The sequence below is a fragment of the Mucor mucedo genome, assembly GCF_025094135.1.
Source record: "Mucor mucedo strain NRRL 3635 chromosome Unknown EV154scaffold_42, whole genome shotgun sequence".
In the NCBI taxonomy this organism is placed as follows: domain Eukaryota; kingdom Fungi; phylum Mucoromycota; class Mucoromycetes; order Mucorales; family Mucoraceae; genus Mucor; species Mucor mucedo.
Genome location: NW_026252326.1, coordinates 260,404 through 283,027, shown reverse-complemented (window position 1 = coordinate 283,027; position 22,624 = coordinate 260,404). Strand labels below are relative to the sequence as shown.

At 36.1% G+C, this 22,624-nt stretch overlaps 10 protein-coding genes across 10 annotated transcripts; 3 read left to right on the top strand and 7 right to left on the bottom strand.

Moving 5' to 3' along the window:
• Positions 1-2,318: 2,318 nt before the first annotated feature.
• EV154DRAFT_420359 (rab-GTPase-TBC domain-containing protein) lies at positions 2,319-3,622 on the bottom strand (the record flags this gene model as incomplete). Its single annotated transcript, XM_051595948.1, has 7 exons — positions 2,319-2,399; positions 2,462-2,556; positions 2,624-2,677; positions 2,735-2,827; positions 3,035-3,331; positions 3,387-3,429; positions 3,497-3,622. 7 exons carry the CDS (start codon positions 3,620-3,622, stop codon positions 2,319-2,321), a joined length of 789 nt encoding a protein of 262 aa, XP_051457998.1.
• Positions 3,623-4,542: 920 nt separating this feature from the next.
• On the top strand, positions 4,543-5,986 carry EV154DRAFT_507797 (26S proteasome non-ATPase regulatory subunit 14). The gene is made up of 6 exons (XM_051601488.1): positions 4,543-4,679; positions 4,737-4,814; positions 4,874-4,886; positions 4,973-5,150; positions 5,224-5,305; positions 5,364-5,986. The coding sequence occupies exons 1-6, from the start codon at positions 4,629-4,631 to the stop codon at positions 5,898-5,900; spliced, it is 939 nt and encodes a 312-aa protein (XP_051457997.1). The 5' UTR covers positions 4,543-4,628; the 3' UTR covers positions 5,901-5,986.
• A 92-nt stretch (positions 5,987-6,078) lies between these two features.
• EV154DRAFT_602482 (VTC domain-containing protein) lies at positions 6,079-8,469 on the bottom strand (the record flags this gene model as incomplete). The annotated part of the gene is made up of 4 exons (XM_051607289.1): positions 6,079-6,105; positions 6,159-6,243; positions 6,307-7,602; positions 7,685-8,469. 4 exons carry the CDS (start codon positions 8,467-8,469, stop codon positions 6,079-6,081), a joined length of 2,193 nt encoding a protein of 730 aa, XP_051457996.1.
• A 1,462-nt stretch (positions 8,470-9,931) lies between these two features.
• EV154DRAFT_507788 (PDCD5-related protein) lies at positions 9,932-10,808 on the bottom strand. The gene is made up of 6 exons (XM_051601487.1): positions 10,710-10,808; positions 10,559-10,632; positions 10,468-10,495; positions 10,378-10,414; positions 10,155-10,324; positions 9,932-10,089 (listed from the first exon to the last, which is right to left on the bottom strand). Exons 1-6 carry the CDS (start codon positions 10,785-10,787, stop codon positions 10,042-10,044), a joined length of 435 nt encoding a protein of 144 aa, XP_051457995.1. The 5' UTR covers positions 10,788-10,808; the 3' UTR covers positions 9,932-10,041.
• Positions 10,809-12,061: 1,253 nt separating this feature from the next.
• Positions 12,062-13,828, top strand: EV154DRAFT_507786 (Scd6-like Sm domain-containing protein). Its single transcript, XM_051601486.1, has 7 exons — positions 12,062-12,130; positions 12,195-12,276; positions 12,345-12,526; positions 12,593-13,198; positions 13,256-13,320; positions 13,391-13,604; positions 13,662-13,828. Exons 1-7 carry the CDS (start codon positions 12,095-12,097, stop codon positions 13,686-13,688), a joined length of 1,212 nt encoding a protein of 403 aa, XP_051457994.1. The 5' UTR covers positions 12,062-12,094; the 3' UTR covers positions 13,689-13,828.
• Positions 13,829-14,310: 482 nt separating this feature from the next.
• On the top strand, positions 14,311-16,662 carry EV154DRAFT_602479 (peptidyl-prolyl cis-trans isomerase cyp15; the record flags this gene model as incomplete). The annotated part of the gene is made up of 8 exons (XM_051607288.1): positions 14,311-14,409; positions 14,480-14,545; positions 14,602-14,704; positions 14,777-14,973; positions 15,032-15,119; positions 15,179-15,687; positions 15,748-16,457; positions 16,522-16,662. The coding sequence occupies exons 1-8, from the start codon at positions 14,337-14,339 to the stop codon at positions 16,660-16,662; spliced, it is 1,887 nt and encodes a 628-aa protein (XP_051457993.1). The 5' UTR covers positions 14,311-14,336.
• EV154DRAFT_507783 (acyltransferase ChoActase/COT/CPT) lies at positions 16,652-19,134 on the bottom strand. The gene is made up of 5 exons (XM_051601485.1): positions 18,969-19,134; positions 18,099-18,911; positions 17,963-18,011; positions 17,079-17,902; positions 16,652-17,024 (listed from the first exon to the last, which is right to left on the bottom strand). Exons 1-5 carry the CDS (start codon positions 19,098-19,100, stop codon positions 16,704-16,706), a joined length of 2,139 nt encoding a protein of 712 aa, XP_051457992.1. The 5' UTR covers positions 19,101-19,134; the 3' UTR covers positions 16,652-16,703.
• Positions 19,135-19,689, bottom strand: EV154DRAFT_507781 (putative acetyltransferase). Its single transcript, XM_051601484.1, has one exon. The coding sequence runs from the start codon at positions 19,648-19,650 to the stop codon at positions 19,216-19,218; it is 435 nt and encodes a 144-aa protein (XP_051457991.1). The 5' UTR covers positions 19,651-19,689; the 3' UTR covers positions 19,135-19,215.
• A 9-nt stretch (positions 19,690-19,698) lies between these two features.
• Positions 19,699-20,756, bottom strand: EV154DRAFT_507776 (ras family-domain-containing protein). Its single transcript, XM_051601483.1, has 5 exons — positions 20,570-20,756; positions 20,443-20,501; positions 20,284-20,370; positions 19,881-20,226; positions 19,699-19,813 (listed from the first exon to the last, which is right to left on the bottom strand). Exons 1-5 carry the CDS (start codon positions 20,634-20,636, stop codon positions 19,755-19,757), a joined length of 618 nt encoding a protein of 205 aa, XP_051457990.1. The 5' UTR covers positions 20,637-20,756; the 3' UTR covers positions 19,699-19,754.
• EV154DRAFT_507775 (Septin-domain-containing protein) lies at positions 20,743-22,602 on the bottom strand. The gene is made up of 11 exons (XM_051601482.1): positions 22,555-22,602; positions 22,438-22,498; positions 22,253-22,384; positions 22,170-22,191; positions 22,028-22,087; positions 21,831-21,968; positions 21,653-21,770; positions 21,395-21,593; positions 21,260-21,311; positions 21,105-21,203; positions 20,743-21,024 (listed from the first exon to the last, which is right to left on the bottom strand). Exons 1-11 carry the CDS (start codon positions 22,561-22,563, stop codon positions 20,814-20,816), a joined length of 1,101 nt encoding a protein of 366 aa, XP_051457989.1. The 5' UTR covers positions 22,564-22,602; the 3' UTR covers positions 20,743-20,813.
• Between the last annotated feature and the right edge of the window lie 22 nt (positions 22,603-22,624).

Here is a 22,624-nt window from a genome sequence, read left to right as displayed (position 1 = left end):
GCTTGTTTATTTTTACCTTTATATTTTACCCTTTTATGCTCAAATTATTACAACAATGTCAAGTTCTGCTCGTTTTTGTGCGTCAAACTAGGCCAAAAAAGAAGACAATAAGTATTTAAATTAAACCCAATCGTTCACTTAAGAGCAAGATCAACCAGATTAGTCTTTTGGATGGAGTGAGGCTTTAACATAAGAGTTGCATATGCATGCAATAAGGCACATATCCGTCCCCTTCAATACGATAATATATATTCTAATGATAGATTTTACTATTGATTTATCACTATTTCTATGTAATAAGAACAAATATATTTATCTTTCATCCATTTCGTTCGTAGACTATGCTTGGAATATTAATTGATTTTTGTGCGATTATTTATTTCGTCGCTGATCGACAAGTTTTATTCTAAGCGTGCGCTAATTATTTATGCAACTAGTTTCTAGGATGGCGTTCAGGCTCCTATGAAACAATATTAATACAAAAATGTTTAGCATAATATGTCTCTAGTTTTTTATTGTGGGTAATTTTAATAGAAACAAGTAATATGGCCAGTAATATAGCCTTTTAAACACGTGGAAGAAAACAATGACAAAATTCGTCCCACAAACAATCCGCAAAAAAAAGAAACAAGCCACAAAATTAAAGATGACAGGCATAGTCAAACCGTAAAAAAGCACGTGTTGTGTGTTACTTGTATGGGAAAGTGCCTAGTTCATGTTGCGATTTAGTGGAAAGAAACAAAAACAAGAACGATATTGGCTGTATGATATATGCATTTGTATTTTTGCCGATAATGCTGTATTTTTTTCATATCAGATACGCATCTTGTAAATACAAGGTTTTAATGTCATTTTAAATGTTATATAGAGCAATTGAATGCGAGTTGGGAAGTATTGAGCTTTTTTTTTAAATACGTATCAATATAGAAACAATCATACGGGCTCGTAACCATCACATTTCGGAAAAGGTCCCTAAAAACCATTTTTGTTAGTGTTGTTGTTTTTATTGTTGTACGAGCGAATGTGTGAGCGTGTGTGAGTGCATAGGTAGTGCATACGTAAACAATAGATAAAATAGCTCAAGATAATCAATTTTTTAGATTAGATGAGGTGAGCATCAAATTATATAGTAGTAATGCGCCTATCCCGGATACGGAACAAAGTTTCATAAATTGTTTGTTCCGTGACTCATTGTTTATGGTATGATGATTTATGATAAAATACACACTTTGTATACAGTACTTTAAACTTTGGTATTTATAGTGCCACTCGTTGGTCATTTGGATGCATATTGTTTATCCATCCCCGTTAAAAGAACTTTACCCAACTTTAGCCGAGGCTATAAAAAATTCTTTCATTGGATGGGAAAACCAAGTGGTGTCACAAGGTCTGGCGGAAACACCCATCAACTTGTTTTGCTCCATGCAGAGTAATCAATGCTCGGACCAAGCTTTTTTATTATTATTTTTTGATACAGATGCAAGGATCTTCATTTGGATATGCGGTCCATCGGCAAGACATCAATCTATGCCCCTTTCAAATGTATTATTGCTTTATAAAAAAAAAGGGCATATCTTACCTGATTTGTAACGCCAATTAAAATGTATCTCCAACGATAAGATCGCCCACGATTTCTGTACATCACATACAGAGGAATACAATATTTTAATTTTCATTAAAATCAGCTGAGACTACTACCCGATAAGATATCTTTTTTATGAAATGGAACCCAAGGAGGCTTGATACATGTACTACAGTAAGTTTTATTTCATTAAAAGCTTTTTTTTTTAAAAAAAAAAATCCAGCCATAATTCAGTTGGGTGTAAAAAAGGAACATTACATACATGGCATACTGAACAGTTATACAATCTATTTATTAGCTATACCTTACAAAATATGTGATTTTGAGAGAGCCTAACATTAGATAAAAGTGGGCAGGTACCCAATGATACAGAGGAAAGACCTAAATGATAAATGAAATAGATGGGTTAAAATGAAGAGGTGGGATTTGTTTGTTGCAGTACAAGAGCACGAGCTCTTGAGTAACTTGGGTAAGTATATTATTATTTCCTGTTTGTTATGTACGACACTGTTATGTATGCTTTGCATGAACAGTTTGTATAAGTCCAATTCTTTGAACAGTAGTGATGGTGATGGGTGGTGGGGTCGGGAGGGCAATATTGATTGGGGTCACTTGGTATGGGAACTTAAAAAAAAAAATTTAACAACAATTTGGTTGACTTATCATTATGTCTTATTCCTACACGTGTCACCACGGAATATCCTCCCCCACACACATCATTATATTATATTTTTTATTATCTAAACTGCATTTCAGTCTCTTCAAATAATTGTCTTTCCATTGTTTCATGTCTTAGGTTGTAGGCTTCAGCAATGATCTATTTAAACAACATTTAGGAATAATTAAAAAAAACCTGGCTTTTAAAAAAAATGTTCTTACAGGTCGCATATCCATAAAAGGTAAACGAAGTAGCATCGTTCGGATTTCGGATTGTTCAAGATCCTCCAAATTTTCCCTGGCATTTCGTAGTATCGCTGTATACATATATAAAAAGATGAGTACTTTATAATATATATATAAATAATATTATATAATACTCACCAAGACAAACGAACGGGTGAAACTCCAAAGGATCCGGCATAGCAAAATAAGAATCTAATCATGTAATATGAGTGGTCCATTTACTTTTTAAAAAATGAAATAAATGTTTACCCCATAAGCGAATTAAGTTTTCGAATTTCATTTCTTTTGATAATAAGTATTGTAACCAAGATGTTGTAAATTCATTTAAATCGACTTCTTCCTCTTCAAAGTAATTCCGCCTATTATATAAAAAACGTAAGTAATACAAGACAGGATCACGCGATTTTCTCTAAATTTACAAGTCAGGTAAAACATAACGAAAGAGTGTCATAAAATTCGCTACTTGTTCCTTCATATTTGTGGTATCATATTCATCTACTACTCAAAAAGGTGTTAATATGAATAAGAAAGAGATAGACGGGAACATACCAATGGCTTGCATGAGTCTTTCAAAGCAAAAGTAGGCATCACACTCTTTTTCTAGGGAATAAATAAATGGGGCACATAATGTTGTGAGAGAAGGATGATATTCAATATCTCTGTTTGCATTCATATAGGCAATAAGAATGTTTTCAAATCTCTCCGTATAATGTTTTCCTGCCAACTCTGGTGTTCGATTTTGATATCTGGAGACATCGCCTCTTATTTTCTTTGATATTTCTGGGTTGATTTTATCCATTTGTTCATATTCTTCACTTCTTGCTTTAGAGCTTGACAGTTCTTTAGCTTGAAATAAATTTTAAAATCATTGATTATAAATTATTTTTGTAATTTAATTTACATCGATCTGCTTGTTCAACACCAAGAAGAAACTTCCAGACCTCCTTTTAGATATATATATATATATATTGTTAGAACACCCTAATAATCCAACTAATTATACACACTTACCCCGCGAAGTTTATTAGGAATACCATGTCGGGCTAATATCCGCAGCCTTTCAAGATCAACATAGACTTCGGACTGAAGAATCTCGTTAAAGTCATTCAAAATAGACAAGGCTTCATTCTGTTGCATATTTTGGTATATTTGTTGTCTTTGGGTACGGACAACATTAGGCTGGAGTTGAAGCATAATAAAAAAAGAGAAAATAAGTGTGAGAGAGTGATGTAGGGGGATAGAAAAAGAAGAAAAAGAAAAAAAAAAGACAAGGTGGTTTGATTTAAATGAAAAAAAATAAAAAAAAGGTCCACTTTTGAAAGCCAGGCGAGTTTTTTTTTCTTGCACGACATGAACCTTAATTTATAAACAGTAACAGGCTTTTGATGAAAAAAAAAAACACTATTTTAAAATTCACTTGATTTCATCTGCTGATTATAATAAAAGTATCAACTGGGGAAATATTAGAGTTAGAATGTCAAATACTGTAAATAATAGTAATAATAAATCCTTCTAAATACGAATATATTCATAAACATCCTGTTTGAACATGTCGTCATAATCACCAACTCGGAATATTTGCAATTACAACTAAACCGTCTATTTAGCAGCATACCATGAACCCCCCTGACGACATCGTTCATAAAGGCTAAATTGATTTTACAGAATAGATATAGTTTATTTTTTTATTTCTTTATTTAACCTGATACACAACCAATGCCCATAAGTAACAAATTCATTTTACACTGATATAGTATCTTCAAATAAAGAATATCAATAATAAAAAGGGGTTGGTCATCTATGTTAAAGGGGGGTTTACAGCCTCTAATTGATTATCATCCCACCATGTAAGACACCGAAAACGTACATGGGCTTGCGTCATATCCGACTGTCAGCCATATCTTTAGTACAGGGCTTTACCCTTACCTTAGAGGATAGAATTGCTTTTCTGGTTGATTAAAAAATTGATTTTTAGAAGTAAGAGTTGTCAGTAACGGCAAAAGCATTGATCCAATCAAAAACGAGATGACGTTTCAGTCGGAGTCTCTTTGACTTTTTTTTTCTTAAGTAAAATACGTAACGCGTCACTTCTTAAAAATGTGTTCGTAACTCTTTCTTTAACATATAAAAACAACAAATTACAATGGAAAGACTTCAACGTTTATTTGGATCTGCTGCTGCCGGATTAGGACAGGTATGACGGTGTATAAGTATCAAGGACGACAAGAATAGCTGATGTATCTTTTTATAGGGCATGCAACCTGGTATGGATACACCCACTGTTGATAACGCAGAAATGGTCTACATTTCTTCCCTTGCTCTCTTGAAGGTAAACAACCTATAACCTCCTAATTAACAGACTGCATTAACTAACATTCTAAACCACAGATGTTGAAACATGGTAACTTTTTTTTTTTAAAAAAAAACTGGGAATTTAGATGGATGAGATAGATGAGAGAAAGTGTATTGACACGTAATCATTGATAGGTCGTGCTGGTGTTCCTATGGAAGTCATGGGTTTGATGTTGGGTGAATTTGTTGATGATTATACCGTCCGAGTTATTGATGTTTTTGCTATGCCTCAAAGTGGTACTGGTGTATCCGTTGAAGCTGTTGATCCAGTCTTCCAAACAAAGATGTTGGACATGTTGAAACAAACTGGAAGGTACAAGCAAATTCACTTCTTTTTTTTTTTTTTTAAAAAAAAAATATAGAATTTTAACATTTCTCCTTACAAGACCTGAAATGGTTGTAGGTTGGTACCATTCCCATCCCGGTTTCGGTTGTTGGTTATCCAGTGTAGATATCAATACTCAACAGGTAAGGAAGATAAAAGAGTTGTAGGAGAATGGGAAAAGGCTAAATTTACAGCGTGTAGAGTTTCGAACAATTAAATCCTCGTGCTGTTGCAGTTGTTGTTGATCCCATTCAATCCGTCAAGGGTAAGGTTGTGATTGATGCGTTCCGTCTCATCAACCCTCAAACCGTGATGCTTGGTCAAGAACCTCGTCAAACCACTTCAAATATCGGTCATTTAAATAAGCCTTCTATTCAGGCTTTAATTCACGGTTTAAACAGACACTACTATTCCATTGCTATCAACTACCGTAAGAATGAATTGGAAGAAAAGATGTTACTTAACTTGCATAAGAAGGATTGGACCGATGGTTTGACATTAGAGAATTTCACTGAACATACCGAAGTCAACGAAAAGAGCGTCTCCAACATGTTGACATTAGCAGAAGCATACAATAAATCAGTACAAGAAGAATTGACCATGACACCTGAACAACTCAAGACAAGACATGTTGGTAAACAAGATCCTAAGCGTCATTTAGAAGATAAGGTCGAGTCCGTTATGGGTAACAATATCGTTATGGCATTAGGCACAATGATTGATAGTGTTAGTTTCTAAATTTTGCAAAAAATGTATAAAGCACAAGAATAAAAAAAAAAAAAATAGTGATACTGCCAATTGGGAAAGGATATATTATTATTATATTTTTTTGGGGGTAAAGAAAACTCTTATTTAAACTAAATAATTCTAAAAGAAAATACATGATGGAGGGGGATGAAGTACAATACATATTATTTTATCTGAATCGAAGATAAAAGTTGACCTAAATAAAAATGTTAGCGTGTTAAGTTTAATAAGACTTATGTTTCTGCTTACAATAAGTGCCACAACCAATAAAAGACAAAGTACAGCCGGGCCCCATATGTCATCATAACGTCCGTCAATGCGACGATTAATCATCCTATATTTTATCATCAAAAAATTTTAGTGAAGCTATACAACAAAAATTATACATATCACTTACCAAGCACGTTTTTCGAATCGATACAAGGCATAAATGGCTATACCGGCAGATAGACCAATAAAGATACCACCCACCGTACGTGAGATGGTATCACCAAAATTCAATAGATTCAAGGCTACCGTTAAAAGCAAGGCACAGAATTGTAACCATGCGATAAATGTACGTTCATTAGCAAAGAATACTTTGGGCTCAACACGGACTTTGACCTTTTGTTTTTTGTTTGCGTTTTCACCCGGATCTGCTGCAGATGCACCTAATTCAAGATCTTGTGATTTATCACTCTTTTTTGAAAATAAATTTTGAATCTGTGGAGGGAAACTAGAAAGGATGCCTCGCGTCTTGTTATTTTCAGACGTTCCTGGTGCTGCTGCTGCTGGCTTTTTTCTTGGAGGTAAAGGCGGCAAATCTGTATTAGAGTATTCTTTCACGTTTAATTCATTGATAGAACTGGAAGATCCATTGTTTACAGCAGTGCCTGTAGAGCTTGATTTTCGGGATGATTTCTCTCCATGTTGAACCACAGCTTGTTGATTGGCACGTTCTTTTTCTTCAATCATGGCTCTTCTGTACTTACCATCAATCAGCGGCTTAAAACTCTTGGAACGAGTAAGACCAATGTTTTCAGCGCGAGGTTTACGGATATCGACATTCAATTCTGCCAACCACCAAGGAAGTAATGGAAGTCTTTCGCGATAGAAATGACATGCACCATGCAGGTACTTTGAGAATCTTGGAACTTCGTGCACCAGATGGCTTTCGAGCAAAGAGGTTAACCAAGCTGGAGGTTCTTGACCTAAATGTGTTTGAAGTTTTGTTTCTAATACGGCGTAAGGAAAGCGAAGGATATCATCGTCTTTGAGGTGAGGGAAGGGGTAATCGATACCAACATCATTTCTACGCCAATTATAAGTGGGCTGTCTACGGGTGATACCGTCCAAATGATCCTCTCGGATGAAGGTAAGATCTGTATCAAGTGAAATTCGAACACGTTGATTATCAGGTAGTTGAAATGCAGTACGATTATAAAAGGCTCTTAACATGGGTTCTATGCGCTTTTCTTTAAATGACTTTTGAACTCCTTTTGCAATGAAACGAACGTTCTCGACAGTAGATTCTTCGGTTCCTGATTTTCGTTGAGCATCAGCTATTTGATCAGCTGTGTAAATTCCCGACATAAATGGATTGACCTGATTTTCTTTAATTCTAAATCTGTCCTTCACCGAGGCACCGTCTAACCATGAAGCGTGATGTGTTTTTCGCTCGATAAATACACTTGTTGAATTCATGGGCCCATACCTATTATAAGAAGAAAAAGGGAGGGGAGAGGTTAGTAATAATTATATATCAGCCGTACATGCTCCCTTAAATTCATTATTACCATCTAAATCTGATGGCTTCTGCTTCTTCGTCTCTTTGTAATCTACCTGTATATAAATCAAAATTGGAGTTATCGAAATAGGTACTGGATACAGCTGAGTCCGAAGGTTCCCATTTCTTGTCCTTATTAAAGATCAAGACGGGTAAATGCAGCATGATGATTGCCTTCACTTCGGTGATGTTATCGGGATGAATCCAATATTTAGCTGTTGCTCTTTCAAAGGCATTTTGGTCACCACCCGATGCGCTATTTCCTGGAGATTGTTTACCTCGATTACGACATATATCATGAAGAGCCGAGATATAAATGATGGCGACATCAAAGCGTTGTTTATCCAAAGGTTTCTCTCTCAATTTAGTGATGAAATCATGCTTCAGATGCAAACCAGTCCATTTGTCGTGTTTTTTTAAAATCTTTTGGATGGCAACGAAATTGACACGGGTGAAACGGGACAAGTCATTTACATCAAATAAAATTTCAGTGAGAGCTTCATCCATAATTCCGTAATTTGCATCAGATGACATGCTAGGATTTTTCTGGAGTGTCTGTATAGTGCGTTCACAGTACAAGATACGGGCATCAATTTCGGATAGTTTAGCATTAACAAAATCATATACTTTGCTGAGTTCATTTTCTAATAAATTGGTGAAATCACTTGCATCTTTTTGCGTCCATCCATGATCCAATTGACGAGTCTTCAACTCTTGTTTAAGTATGTCGTAGGACACATAAGAGAGACGCCAAGGTCCGAATATATTCTGTTGTAACTCTTGTCCATATTTCATTTTTTTCTAGGAAGAACAATAGAAAAAAAAAGAGAAAGAAAGAAAGAGGAAGGAAAGAATTATTAAGGGAACACCTATTTATATAATAACAATTGATGTACCAAAGAGGTCTTACATTAGTTTAGACAAAAGCAAATCATTATATGTGCGTGGTTATTAGTTGCTTATAGGAGAATACATTTAGGGATGAACAACAGTTTCATATTTGCATGTTTCCTTTTCGTCCCCCCTCGCTTTTTCTTATATACAAAAAAGTGATTTTTATATGTCGAATTGCCACAATAAGCTGATTCTCCTACTCTTATTTATTTTTTTTTCCATAAAAAAAGTACCTCCCATTCTCTCTCTCTTGACTGGTGCATATATAAACAGTTATTGCTTATAACTAACTAATCTATTCCGCGTAATACAAGATCAAGCTGGACCGCGCTTAAAGACAATAGAATCCTCTCAAAGCTACTTTTCTTATGCACAATAGCAATGAAAATAGTCTTTCAATAGCTCCTCTTCAATCAACCCCTATTTCTCCTTTTTTTTTAAGAAGAAACACATCAGATTGCTACCCAAACTAATTTATCAGCGATTTTCTTATTTCCTCAAGTAGCATAGTCGCCTTTTGATTATTTCTCACCCCCTTAAAAGTTGGTATACAACAACTGCTATCTGCCATCAATTCTGTGTGTGCAACCACGGTCCTGCGCGAATTTACACATTATACAAAAAGCTCCTGCATGAATTTTATCATAAACAGAGAGAAGCAAAAAAAAAAAATCAATCTGGGTAAAAAAGGTCTTTTACTATGAAGACTATATTCTTTCATGTGATAAAAAATTAACTGCTTTTATTTTTTCTACATGTGGTGGTTAATAAAATAATAATAACTGTACGATTATTATGTTTATATTCGTAACTAGACAGTACTTCTATGTTATCATATGTCTGAAAGGCATTGTCAACGGCTGTAAAAAGGTATGACCCGAAAAACCTTTTGGGTATGTATATGTCATTCAAAGGTAAGAGTATGCGGGTCATTGGCTAAAGATCTGACTTTTAGCAAAATATGTGCGTATAAATCACGAATGCATAGAAAGCCCCCCTTCTTTCAGCAAAAATACATAAAAACAGTCATTCAGACCATTGTTTTTTAGACATAACTGGTAAATGAATTATACAAGGGTTGACATGGCAGCCTTCATGTAAAGATTTGCATACACAAAATACGTTCTGGTTATTTGATCACATCCAGGTTAAGAATACTTATCAAATCGTATCCTACAATTAAAATTGAGGTAACACACACGTACCAAATAGGCCGAAACTTGACAAATGATGGATCAACCGTGATCAATGAGACCTGCTGCAGTTTCTATATGCATTATCAGTTGTACGCAACAAGTAAAATGACACGGGATTTCGTAACAATACAAATCCAACAGATTTTCAATAATAAAAGGTCTCAAATTTACGGACGAAATTGTGAATTGCTAACGCTCAGAATCATGTCAAAGATATTAGTGGTTTATTTGTCATAGAATATAAATAGTTCACCAAATACATGGCATAGTGTCGAGATTATAAATCATAATCATCATCAGAGTCATCATATTGCTTGCGATTGTACTATGTCATAAAAAAAAAAAGTCCCGTTAGCTTTTTTTAGCATAAATTATTACTGAATACTTTACCACAATGCGTGTTTGGTTTGTGTTGGAATCTTGTTGGTTCATTTGACCCAAAAGATCGATCAATTGCTTTTCAGTGACTTTGCTTCTCAATTGGTTTGTTTGTGCCATTCTGATTAAAAGATCTTCAACTGCACGAGCTTTATCAGCTTTCACCATCTGAATACGACCCACTACATCATTCAATTAGTACCTTGTCTTTATTGCATAGTTCCGTTAATCTTACAACGTTCACGGGCAGTGTTATCCAAAATTTGATATAACTGAAAAAACTGTTAGTATATACAAAGTATTGTTAACACGGAAGGTTGTTTACCATAGTACGACGCATCTCTTCCATTTGACTAAGCAATTCATTGTAAGTACAATGCCCAAATGTTAAAAAAAAAAAATTAAACGAGTATTACCCTTTCTTCTCGGCATCTTCCTTGGAAGCACCACCAGCACCACCCATACCACCGGCGCCGGGAAATCCAGCACTCTTTTTTTTTTTTTTTTTTGAAACGGATGATTTAGTACTCATGGAAAGCTGTCTGAGGTGGAATTTCTTTTCTTTACCTGTTGTGGTTGAGAGCTACCTCCTTGTAATTCTGCTAAACGTCTAGCTCTGATTTGGGCAAGTTCGTCGTCTTCCATGTTGTTAAGAAAGGTATAAAACTATTTTTTTGTCATTTTTTACGTGTGGGGGGTACTTTTTTACGCGCACCCAGATTTTTTTACGACTCCGAACTTCCTAGTGCAATGACATACGATTTTTGATATTCTTGTGGCAACTATATCGCCTGATATCGCATAGTCAATACTTTGAGACTTATTCCGCAGCTTCAGCTCGCAGATTTATTTGGCATTGGGCGCCGAAATATTCACTAGTCATTCGTTGTATGAAAGAAAAGAGGAATCGATCAGTCTATCCAAAACAAACTATCAGGAAAGATAGGTTTTGTATTAAGATGTCATTCCACGAATGATTTGCGCTAGGCTTTACTTTTTTCTGGGTTGAGATAGACGGTCAGCTTTATACCGCAAATACGATTAAGAATAAGCATGCTTAGTGATGTCTTTCTGTGTTGCTGAAAAACTACAGCTAGCTCAACACTAAAAGACTCCTAGTCATTTTTAACTGGCGAAATAAACTTCAATTTTCGGCTTAAATGTATGTCCTGAACACGACGGGCGTTTCTTTTGTTAAGGCCAAGTTCTCAGAAATAAACTGCGTATATCCTTAAGCATTAAGAATCTTTTGTATAAGGTTTTACAAAAAAGTGATTTGAGCACTGTAAGATACCAAACAAGAGACACCTTCGATTGTAATTTTCTCAATGTTATTATGCAAGCAATTGGAACAAGTTTTTAGAGGTCATATACGGTGACAGAGCCACTTAAGGTGAGCCCTTCTCGACCAGCCTTTTTCAGAACGTCATGCAGAACCCGGGATTGTTTTAAAGAGCAAATGAGTGAGTTATAATGGAACCAGCTTCACAGCGACTTATTTTCAAACATGATTCTTGTATAACTAAAAGTGCAAAACACCCAGGTTTGTTGGTACAGCCCATTTAAAAGATAAAGGTGCGTATTTATTTATTAAATGAGATCAATGCTGATGTTCTCAAAATCATATATTTGGTTGTAGACATGAGTTACTCGTTCATTTCTACCAGTTAAGTGTTCTTCCTCAAACAACCCTGCATCACTTCAAAATTTCTTTGAGCCTTGAGCAGTAATATTTTTGGGTAAGCTGCATCTATCTCAATATACTTTCTAGTAAAAGTGCACAACAAAACAAGGATTGACACAGCACATTTTAAAGCAGCAATCCGAGAATAAAAACCGCAGTCCGAAAAATGATGTCACGGGGAAATGGAAACGTCATTCGGCCAACAGTTTGGATAAAGTGAAAAATAAACGGGTGAACATTTTTTATTTGTTTAAAGAATCATAAAATCATGGCAGGAGAGAATTACATTGGTTCAAAAATTTCTGTAAGTTTGGTAGTGGGATCTATGAAATGTAAAATACAGATACTAATAGAGAATGAGTGTATAGCTTATTAGTTTGAGTGACATTCGTTATGTTGGTATTCTTCACAGCATCAATGCGCAAGATTCAACAGTAGGTTTAAAGCAAGGTAAAAAAGAAGGAGAAATAATCATCGACCTGAATTCTTTACTGACCTGAATACTGGCTTGATTATAGTTCGTTCTTTTGGAACAGAAGGTCGTCGAGGAAAACCCGAAGAAGAAATTCCTTCTTCGGATAATGTTTTTGATTACGTTGTTTTTCGTGGATCCGATATCAAGGATCTGCAGGTCTTTGAAGCTCCTCCCAAGCCTACTCCTCCACCTCAGCAAGCCATCCCCCAAGACCCTGCTATTATGGTAAGAGAAACTTATAGTCACAATATCCCACACTTTATTTAAATACAGGTTTATATTTATTTATAGAGCATGAGCGGTTATCCTCCAATGAACCCTTACATGAATAACGGATACATGCAACCCCAACAACAGCAACATCAGTCTCAACCTCAACAGCAACAGCAACAGCAACAACAAGCACCTTCCAGTGGCAATCAAAAGTACTGGCCTGCTTACAATGATCAAGAGTTGGAAAAGGCCAAACTTGAAAAAGACACGATGGACGGATTAAAGGCCGAGCTTGAGGAAACGGATGCATTACAACCTACTATTAATGAAGCTGCTATTGAACAATTAGCTAAGAAAGTCAGTGAATTAAACGCGAGCGATGATAATGTGATTTCCAACAAACCTTTGGATGACCAACATCAACAGCAATCTCGTCGTCGTTATGACAATAACAACAACAACAATTATAATAATAACTATCGTGGCAGAGGTGGTCGTTATAATAATGAACGCTCTTTCAACAACAAGCCCAAGGCAGAATTCACGATTCCTACATCAGAATTCGATTTTGAGGCTTCCAATGCCAAATTTGACAAAAGTGAAATTGTCAAGAAGGAGACTGAAGAAGTCGATTTTGAAGAGGAGGAACTGGAGATTCCTTCTCCTGATGAGTTTTATGACAAGGTAAAAAGAAGGATTTTTTTTTTGTATTACTGCCATTATCTAAACCTTATTTATTAGACCTCTAGTTTCTTTGATAATATTTCTTGTGAATCCAAAGAACGTAACGAGCAACGTCAATTAAAGTAGGTTTTAATCATTAATATGATGAAAAGGAAAGGGAAAACTCAAAGCCTGTTTTTTTTTTACTATCAGTGAGCCACGCCGTAGTCATTTCCACGAAGAACGCAAGTTAAATTTGGAAACTTTTGGACAAGCTACAGTGGACCAATCAAGATACCGTAATAACTATAGAGGTCGAGGCAACTACCGCGGAGGTAACCGTGGTGGTAACAACAATCAAGGCTATTATCGCAACAATAACCGTAATAACAACTATAATAACAATAATGGTTATAGACAAAACAAGGTATATAAAAAAATGTAGTAAATATATAACAAATTACTCATTTATTATTATTTTTAGCCCCAAGATCAACAAGAATCCATCTAACAACACTAACAAAAAATTATCATACTCTGTCACTTATACATGCTCTCCCGTACTACCTTCCCCCTCAATCAGCAATAACAAAAAAAAAAGAAAAAATGAAGAAAACAAATATTACCCTAATAAAACTATTTAAAAAATCCATAATGCTTTGCCTTTGCTGCATAGTTCTGTCATTTGGCATGTTTGAATGCTATTCTCTTAATACGCACCTTTAGTGATATATATATATATATATCGCGTCAGATAAGGTGATACCCGTAAAGACGAACTGCTGGTACATCTCTGACATATTAAGCCTTTTGCACGATGTATCTTTGCCAACTATTATCAAGTTGACTAAATTAGAGTATTGGGCAGGATCGTTCAGACTGGAGTCAGTCTATATTTCTTCTGTAAAGAGATTAAACATGTTGACGTAAATTTTTACTATAGTTAGTTCCATTTATCCTATTGAAGGTATTGATTGTACGTGTTAAGCTCTGCTGTAGGTCCATTTCTTTTTCAATCATGCAACGAAAGCCAGCGGCAACAGAGGAGAAAAGAAATTCAATTAACGCGCCGTGACTCTTTTTCTCCAGCACCAGACGACGTGAAGACGAGTTTTTTTTTCATGAAAATAGATTTCTAAACTCTTAATAAATCCACATTATGGCAGACGAAGAATTGAATAGCAACAAGCGACCTCTGGAAGATAGTCCTGAAATTGAACAAGATGAATCTGGTAAAAACGAACCTTTAAGTTGGGAAGTTAATAAAAACAGCTCGACTAAACCTTTTTTCGTGTTTTATAGACGATGATATCGGACCTGTTCTTCCTCCACCTCCTTCTGAAGAAGCACCTAAAAAGAAAAAGAGAAGTAAAGAGACACCTATTTATCAAATGAAAGCTCATCTACTGACAATTGTAATAAAGCGCTTGCCTATGAAAAACTTTACCTTGAACATTTACCCAACGCCGACATGTACGAAAAGAGTTATATGCATCGCGATGTTCTTAATCAAGTAGCCATCACAAAGTAATGGAAAATAGTATATAAGGCAAGCATATGCTGACATTTATTTTTATTTTATTTTTTTGCTCGAACCAGGAACGATTTCGTTGTTACTACTTCTGTCGATGGTCATTTGAAATTTTGGAAAAAGACAGCGAGCGGCATCGAGTTTGTAAAGCACTATAAATCGCATATGTCTAGTATCGTCGATATCAGTCTTTCTGCAGACAATGAATTATTAGCCACTATATCTGACGACATGTCTTTAAAAGTGTACGATATCACCAATTTTGGCAAGTACAAGTATGGGTGCAATAAAAAGGGGGCAATGCGACTAATACCTTTGTTTAGATATGATCAACATGATTAAGTTAAAATTCAAACCTAAAGCTGTGTGTTGGATTCATCAAAAAGGTCAAGCTCAGGCACTTGTTGCAGTGTAAGTTTTTAAAGCATATACAGAAAGGGAGGATGACTAAAATTAAAACGCAACGCTAGTTCAGAAGCAGCCAACACCAATATTCATATTTACGATGGACGTTCCGACGGCAAACCCCTTCATACATTACCAAGCATGCACAGCAAGCCCGTTCATCTCATTGAATTTAATGCTCGATTTAATACGGTCGTTTCTGTTGATTCGCTTGGTATGATTGAATACTGGTCCCCTGAGGAACCATTTGAATTACCCCAGAACCTCGAGTTTGAAATGAAATCTCAAACGGATTTGTACGAATTCAGAAAGAAGAAGTCTGTACCTACCTGTTTAAATTTCTCCCCCGATGGTCTTAGTTTTGTCACAATGAGTTTTCCTGATCGTCAAGTCAGATTATTTAAATTCTTGACTGGTAAGATGTATCGTGAATATGACGAGAGTTTGCACATCATCAGTGAAATGCAACAAGCTGGCACTTCCTTGTTCAAGTTGGATGATATGGAGTTTGGTAGAAGACTGGCTGTTGAAAAAGAATTAGAAAAGTCGAGTCAAGCAAAATTTGTCAATGCTGGTAAAAAAGAAAAAGTATGGGATGACTAGAAGATCTCGTGTGTATTAACTTTATGGATAGTCTTTGATGAAACAGGTCATTTTATTATTTATGGTGCATTACTAGGTATTAAGGTCATCAATATTCTTACGAACAAGGTTGCTAGAGTCATTGGTAAATCAGAATCCAACCGATTTGTCAATATGGGATTATACCAGGGCGCGCCTAAAAAGAAGGGTATTTATACTTTGGCTATGGCAGCCTCTGATAATGCAGTGCTTCGCGAAAGTCAAGAACTGGATCCTACCTTGTTCTGTACAGCTTTCAACAAGAATCGGTTTTACATGATGACACGTAGAGAACCCTTTGATAACGGACAAAAGGGAGAACGTGATGTTTTCAATGAGAAGCCATCTCGTGAAGAACAAACCGTTGCTGCTACACAAGAGCGTAAACAAGTACTTGGAACCAGTGCTATTCTACGTACAACCTCTGGTGATATTCATATGCGTCTCTTCCCGGATGCCGCACCGAAAGCAGTTGAGAATTTTGTCACGCACGCTAAGAATGGATATTATGACAATCTGATTTTCCATCGTGTGATCAAGGGATTTATGGTCCAAACGGGTTGTCCATTTGGTGATGGTACGGGTGGTGAGTCCATCTGGGGTGATGACTTTGAAGATGAGTTTTCAAGAGAATTTAGACACGATCGTCCTTATACCGTGAGTATGGCAAATGCTGGTCCCGGTACAAACGGAAGTCAGTTCTTTATCACTGTTGCTCCTGCTGTAAGTTATATGCCATGTTTCGTTTAATAAGTCACTAACATATGTATATATATTTGTTTTGTAGCCATGGTTGGACAATAAACATTCTGTATTTGGTAGAGTTACAGCTGGTATGGATGTGGTCCACAATATAGAAAGTGCAAAGGTAGACAAGACCAACAAGCCTTATGATGATATCAAAATTATTAATATCGAAATTCGATAAAATGTATAAAATAAAAAAAAAAGGAAAAAAGGAATATTTATTTAATCATCACTCTCACGAATCACTAAACGTTTACCAATCTTTCGATTGCTGCTTCTGACGGAGCGATCACTGGGTGATGAACCAGCACCACTATCAGATAAGGTATGATCACTAAGAGCAGGTTCGTATCCATTGTCAAAGTAGCTATAGCCGTCAATTTGAGCTTGATATTCTTGTTCTTCCAAAGCAAGCATACGTTGACGCTGAGATACACCGCCAGGGTATTTCTCTTTCAACAACATGGCCTTGACATCAAGCAAGTATTTCTTTAAAGTTTGCAAAAAGCGTTCTGTTTGACGATGTTTGGAAGATGCCACAAACTAAAAAAATTGTGTTACTATTATAATCATATTCATCTAGAAGAAATAACTTACTGAAATGCGGTCTTCTTTGATGATGTAACCAATACCGAAACCATTGGAAACAACCGGGCCGAAACCAAACAAACGAAGTGCAGGGTTACCACAGTTAGACGTACTAATAACGGTGTTATTCAATGTACTCCAACCAGCATCAACAAAAATTTGAGGCTTTTTCTCGTCTTTGTGAAGTCTATCCCAGACACATTCAAGAGCGTATAGATGACGATCTTGGCCTTGACCTTTGGAGCATTCACGAGTAATGTTTGTATGTCCCTTTAAGGCGGCTCTAAGGGAATCCAATTTTTCAGAAGCAGCAGCCTTTGTAGAGAAGAAGCTTTCAACGAATTTCAAAGACTCAGATGTGACAGAACGAATAGCTTCCGTACGACCGTGTAAGAAAGTCTTTGTCATGGCAGGTTCATAGGTCGACTCGCATTTACCATAGAGACCATAATAAGCAGCTTGAATAGCCATTTGAACAAAAGCATCAGGTGACATCTTCATATCTGTAATAAAGTTCTTGCCGTAGTCGTGAAACTCGAGCACCTTAATTTCATTTTGCAAGATCAAATCCGAGAGTCTTGTTTCGGCAAAACGTACACCCAACTCCACCTCTTCAGTCATATTCCATTCGATCTTTCGTGGATTATGATCAAAATAGCCCGTAGAACTTTCAGTGGAAGAAGCACGGTGACGAGTTCCGGATTGACTATCACTTCTTTGACGATAGTTGTGAAAGATGGATTGAGTCTGACTATTGATGGTCTTTGCGAAACGTAAAATGGTATCAGTGTATATATCAGACACGTAACGTAATACAGTGTGGCCATCGACACCTGTGATTGTGTAACAGTTAGCATTTTTCCCCACATTTTTTTTTTTTTACATCATCATACCTGTGTGCTCAAAATTAATACCAGCGCTACCGTTTTGACAAACAATAATCTAATTAAAAAGTTAGATAATCCAGTAACACAAAAATCTGGGGAAACTGAAAAAAAAAAACTGATGTCTTTTTTTGTTTATACTCACTTGAAGCTTATCGTACCATCTATTGGTACACGTTCCCACCTGCATGCCTTGCTCCAAATTATAAGTTCCACACAACATATTGTTACTCAAATCTTCAGAGGAAGTGGGCTTTACATGATCGAGACAGACGATGAATAGAGCGGCATCTACGACTTTAAGTGCCTCACGATTTACAGGGTCACTTTTCAATTGTGTTCTTAATTTAGCCCAGTTACGACGGTTTTCAGTAGTTAAGATGCCAACGGCATTTTTGGCAATTTCGGTCACAGGAGTTTGGGCAGAGTCTCTCAAGATGGCACGTAAATTAGCCGCGATTTCCTTTTCAGAGAGCACAAAATCACCGGATTCATCAAATACTTCAAAGTGATAAAATTGGGAGTGAGACATGACCGCAATATGTCTACCTACAATCTCATTGTTGGGAGCAATATAACAACCGTTTTCGGTAGGCACACGAGCGGTAGCAAATAATCGACTGAACTGAGACATACAAAGTGGAATACCACGGAATACGTCAGGTTCAAGTCGTTTGGTCTTGAGTGCGTGTACGAACGTAAGCGTAGAATAGATCAATGAAGAAGCGCGGATTACTTGATCGTTACGGAGTGGGGTTGGGTCATCTTCCAGCAAGAAGAATGGGTTCAAGTTTAAAACTACGGGATCGGTATAATGGAGATAAGAGTCGTACCAGAATTCTTCAATATAGGAGGACTTGTCAGTAGCATAAGTCTTGAGCTTTTCTTGAAGGACAGGGCCTTCCTTATCCAAAAATTCTTGAACAGACTTCTTTGAGGCTTCATGTTCTTGTGCAGACTACATATTACATATGAATATCGAAGCTAAATGAAATTTAAGCATAATGTTACATACCTGCAAGGGTTTTAATGCAGCAAGATAGCGCTTTGCAGTGTCTTGAAGGTTGGGAATAGGGAGTTTTGGCAATTGGTTTTGGTATTGGAAAGTCTCACCATCGGTGGGCTCATGTTCAAAGCGAATAGTCATGTTTTAGAGAAAAAAAAGGGGGATAAGATGGGTTGAAACAAGAAAAAAAAAATAAAAGGGTTTCCCATTTATAAACAGATATGAAAAAGTGTGGGGAAAAAAAAGCTTAATATTTTTATTGGCTCTGATTGGTGTAACGGTAGACATTGGTTTCTCTTTTGACAAAACCCAGCTTTCCGTACAGTCTATTGGCTGCTTCTCTTTCTGGACGACTGGTCAAGTCTATACTTTTAGCCTTGATCATTTTCGCACGGTCTATGGCCTGCGTTATAAGGCAAGACGCGATACCTTTTCCCCGATAGGTCGCATCTACAACTACGTCTTCTATGTGTACCCGGACTCCAGTCACACAATATAGAAATCCCATTGTCGTGGTCCCAACCAATACATCTCCCTCCATGGCAACCAAAATACACGAGTGATCAGACTTGATGGCATTAGTTACCGATGCCTCTTCAACAGATGTTGAAAGTTGTTTTAGTAAGTTTAAAAGTTGGTCTAATAAGTCTATAGTCAAGTTGTTATCGGTAAGTTCTACTATTCTAATCATATGTAACCCAAATAATCAGAGTAATAAATTAAAAAAAGTGAAGAGATCTTGTGGTTAAAAATTCCCAACATCCGATTTATTTCCAAAAAAAAAAAAAAAAAAAATTAACAAGCACAACCACTTGATTCCGTACTATCAGATGTGTTAAGATCGACTTTTTGCACTAAAACAAACAAATAAAGATTTAATAACGAATATAGATACACATAAACAAACATGACAACATTTACTTTGCTCTTTTCCACCAGTTACTTCTGTATCCATCCCAGGTAATGCTTGAGCAATACGCCTAAATAATGCTTTTACATTATGGCCTGCTTTTGCACTTGTTTCGATAAACATGACGTTGCAGTCGTTTGCCTTTTTTTCACCTTCCTCTAATGTGACTTCCCGCCTATCGTTTAAATCCGTTTTATTTCCTACAAGTACAATAATAACTTCGGTGCCCCGCTCAGCACGTACATCTTCGATCCATTTCGAGGTATTTTGAAATGAGACACGACTTGTAATGTCATACACTACCACTGCGACTGAAGAATCTCGGATATAACTTGGAATCAAACTTCTGAATCGTTCCTAACAGAAGAAAATCTCAGCCAAAAAGGATCTTCAACATCGACATTATTTATTTACTTGTCCTGCGGTATCCCAAAGTTGAAGACGTACAGTTCTATCTTCTAAATACATTGTTTTACTCAAGAAATCGATACCGATAGTGGCCTAAAATTAAAAAAGTCATGTCAGCGCTGTGATATATCAGTTTGATTAAATAATTTTTTTGTTTTTGTTTACTTGATATGTATTGTCAAAAGTGTCATACATAAATCGAGTGATAAGCGAGGTTTTTCCAACTACAAACAATATGGGTTAATCTATACATTGGCGAAATCATGAAAGGATGATGTCAAATAAGACATACCGCTTTGTTCACCAAGGAAGACAAGCTTAAACTTTCTTAAAGGATTACTAAATTCTTGACTCGTCATTGACTAAAAAGTTTATAGTAATCTAGAAGAAAAAAGAATTTATTGAACGGGGATTAACACAAAAAATTATAAATAAAGACATCTGAGGTAGGAGTTCCTAATATTTATGCAGCCAAAAAAGAAAGATTTATTCGTTATGAAAAAAGGGGAAGGGGAGGGGGTAGAGAAGGGGTTTATTTAAGCATCGGATAGCTGAGCTTGAGAAAGTCTTGCTTCTAAGCTACGTAAAGCTTCTTCCTTGTTCATCAATTCAGCTCTTTTCTCTTGGATTTCACGCTGAACTTTTAATTCGATTTCACGAAGCTTTTCTTCTTCTTTTCTCAAGTGCTCTTCTTTCAAACGTACACTTTGTCCTGTCATTTCATCAGCATCCATTGAACCGTCGCTACTACTATACTAGTTAGTAAAATAACATAAAAAAATAAAGTGCATTTATTATTGTTATTAAAAAAAGATATGTTTATTTACTCTTGATCTCCACTATTGACTGTACGACTAAGTTTTTCAGTACGGTAATTCTCATATAAAATATCATGAGTAATCTCCTTGAGGTCTTGCAAATGAGAGCTATTACTGGTGTTCATTAGTATCATATATTATTCTCTTGTAAACATTAAAAATACCTTAAGAGGGCTGATCTTAAGCGAGCAAAATCCGAATGTTGGGGGTTGTCCACTATAATTATTATTTAAGAAAAGAAAAAGAAGTGTACAAAAAGAAGAGTGAGTATACGTAGATCATTATCTAACGAGCTATACCTTCAACAGCACCCCAGGGGTATTGTCTACCACGGACAGACCGTCCATTAACTGTAATCTCTTCATCACTACCGATGATGGAAAATGGTAAAAGAGCTCTCAATTCACTGTTCTCCTCAATTGTATCTTCATCATCTTCCTCGACATCATATGGGAAGTTGTAGATACGAATATTATAATGTTCAATATCTTCCATAATCTAATACAAAGATGTTAATATCTAGTCCATGTTATTCGAATCTAAACCAGTTTGTTTACTCTTCGCTTAAAATCCTTCAGCTCTAAAGGTGTAAGTGAATCAGCACGACCAACCACAGGGATAACGTTGACACGAGGACTTAAACGACGCATCAACTCAATATCAATTTCACGAAGGCTACAAAAGGGGGCTAACGTTAATGATGTTGACAAACAACCTTTCATAACAAACACGTACGCATGACCAGTAGGAGAAATAAAGTACAAGAGAGCATGAACACGGTTATCACGGAAACGAGGATTACGCTTAATTCTTGACTCTTCAGCCAAAATATCATCGTATTGTGTCTCTAAATGACCAACGATTTCTTGAAAACTAGATTTGATATATATCAGTTTCAAATCCGCATAAAACCATCTCCCAGACTAAATTACCATTTCTCGTTATCAATATTGTCACCAAACCCAGGTGTATCAACAATTGTTAAGGAGATTCTATGTTATGATATAAGTATACAGGGGATTCTCCCTTGAAAAAAAAAGATGACCCCTTCCGGCCCAGTTCTCAACACTTTACCTAACACCATCCTCGTCCAATTCTATAAAAGAGGGTCTTTGTTTAGATTTTAGTTATAATAGTAATCGAAAAATAAACTTTACCGACAGAAACAGGCTTAATAAGAATTCCTTCTTCATTGTGTGCCTCTTCGGGGTTATCGCAAATCTTTTTCGATAACACATTGGAGTCACAAAGTGTATTCACAAAAGTAGTACGACCAGTACCAGAGGCACCTGTATCTGGAATTAACATCTTACGCTTTTTCTTACACGAATTGACTACTTGCCTACAACCATCAAGGTGAATTGGAACCCTTTCTTTACGTTCTTTCTACGTCCTCCTAGTCTCTATAGAATAAAGAAGTTGAATGATATGCACATGAGAACTTCTTGTATAACCTTACGTGTGCCATTTTTATTAAAATAAGTTTTGTTTACTTGATGAAAGAGAGAAAAGAAAGAGAAAGAGAAAGA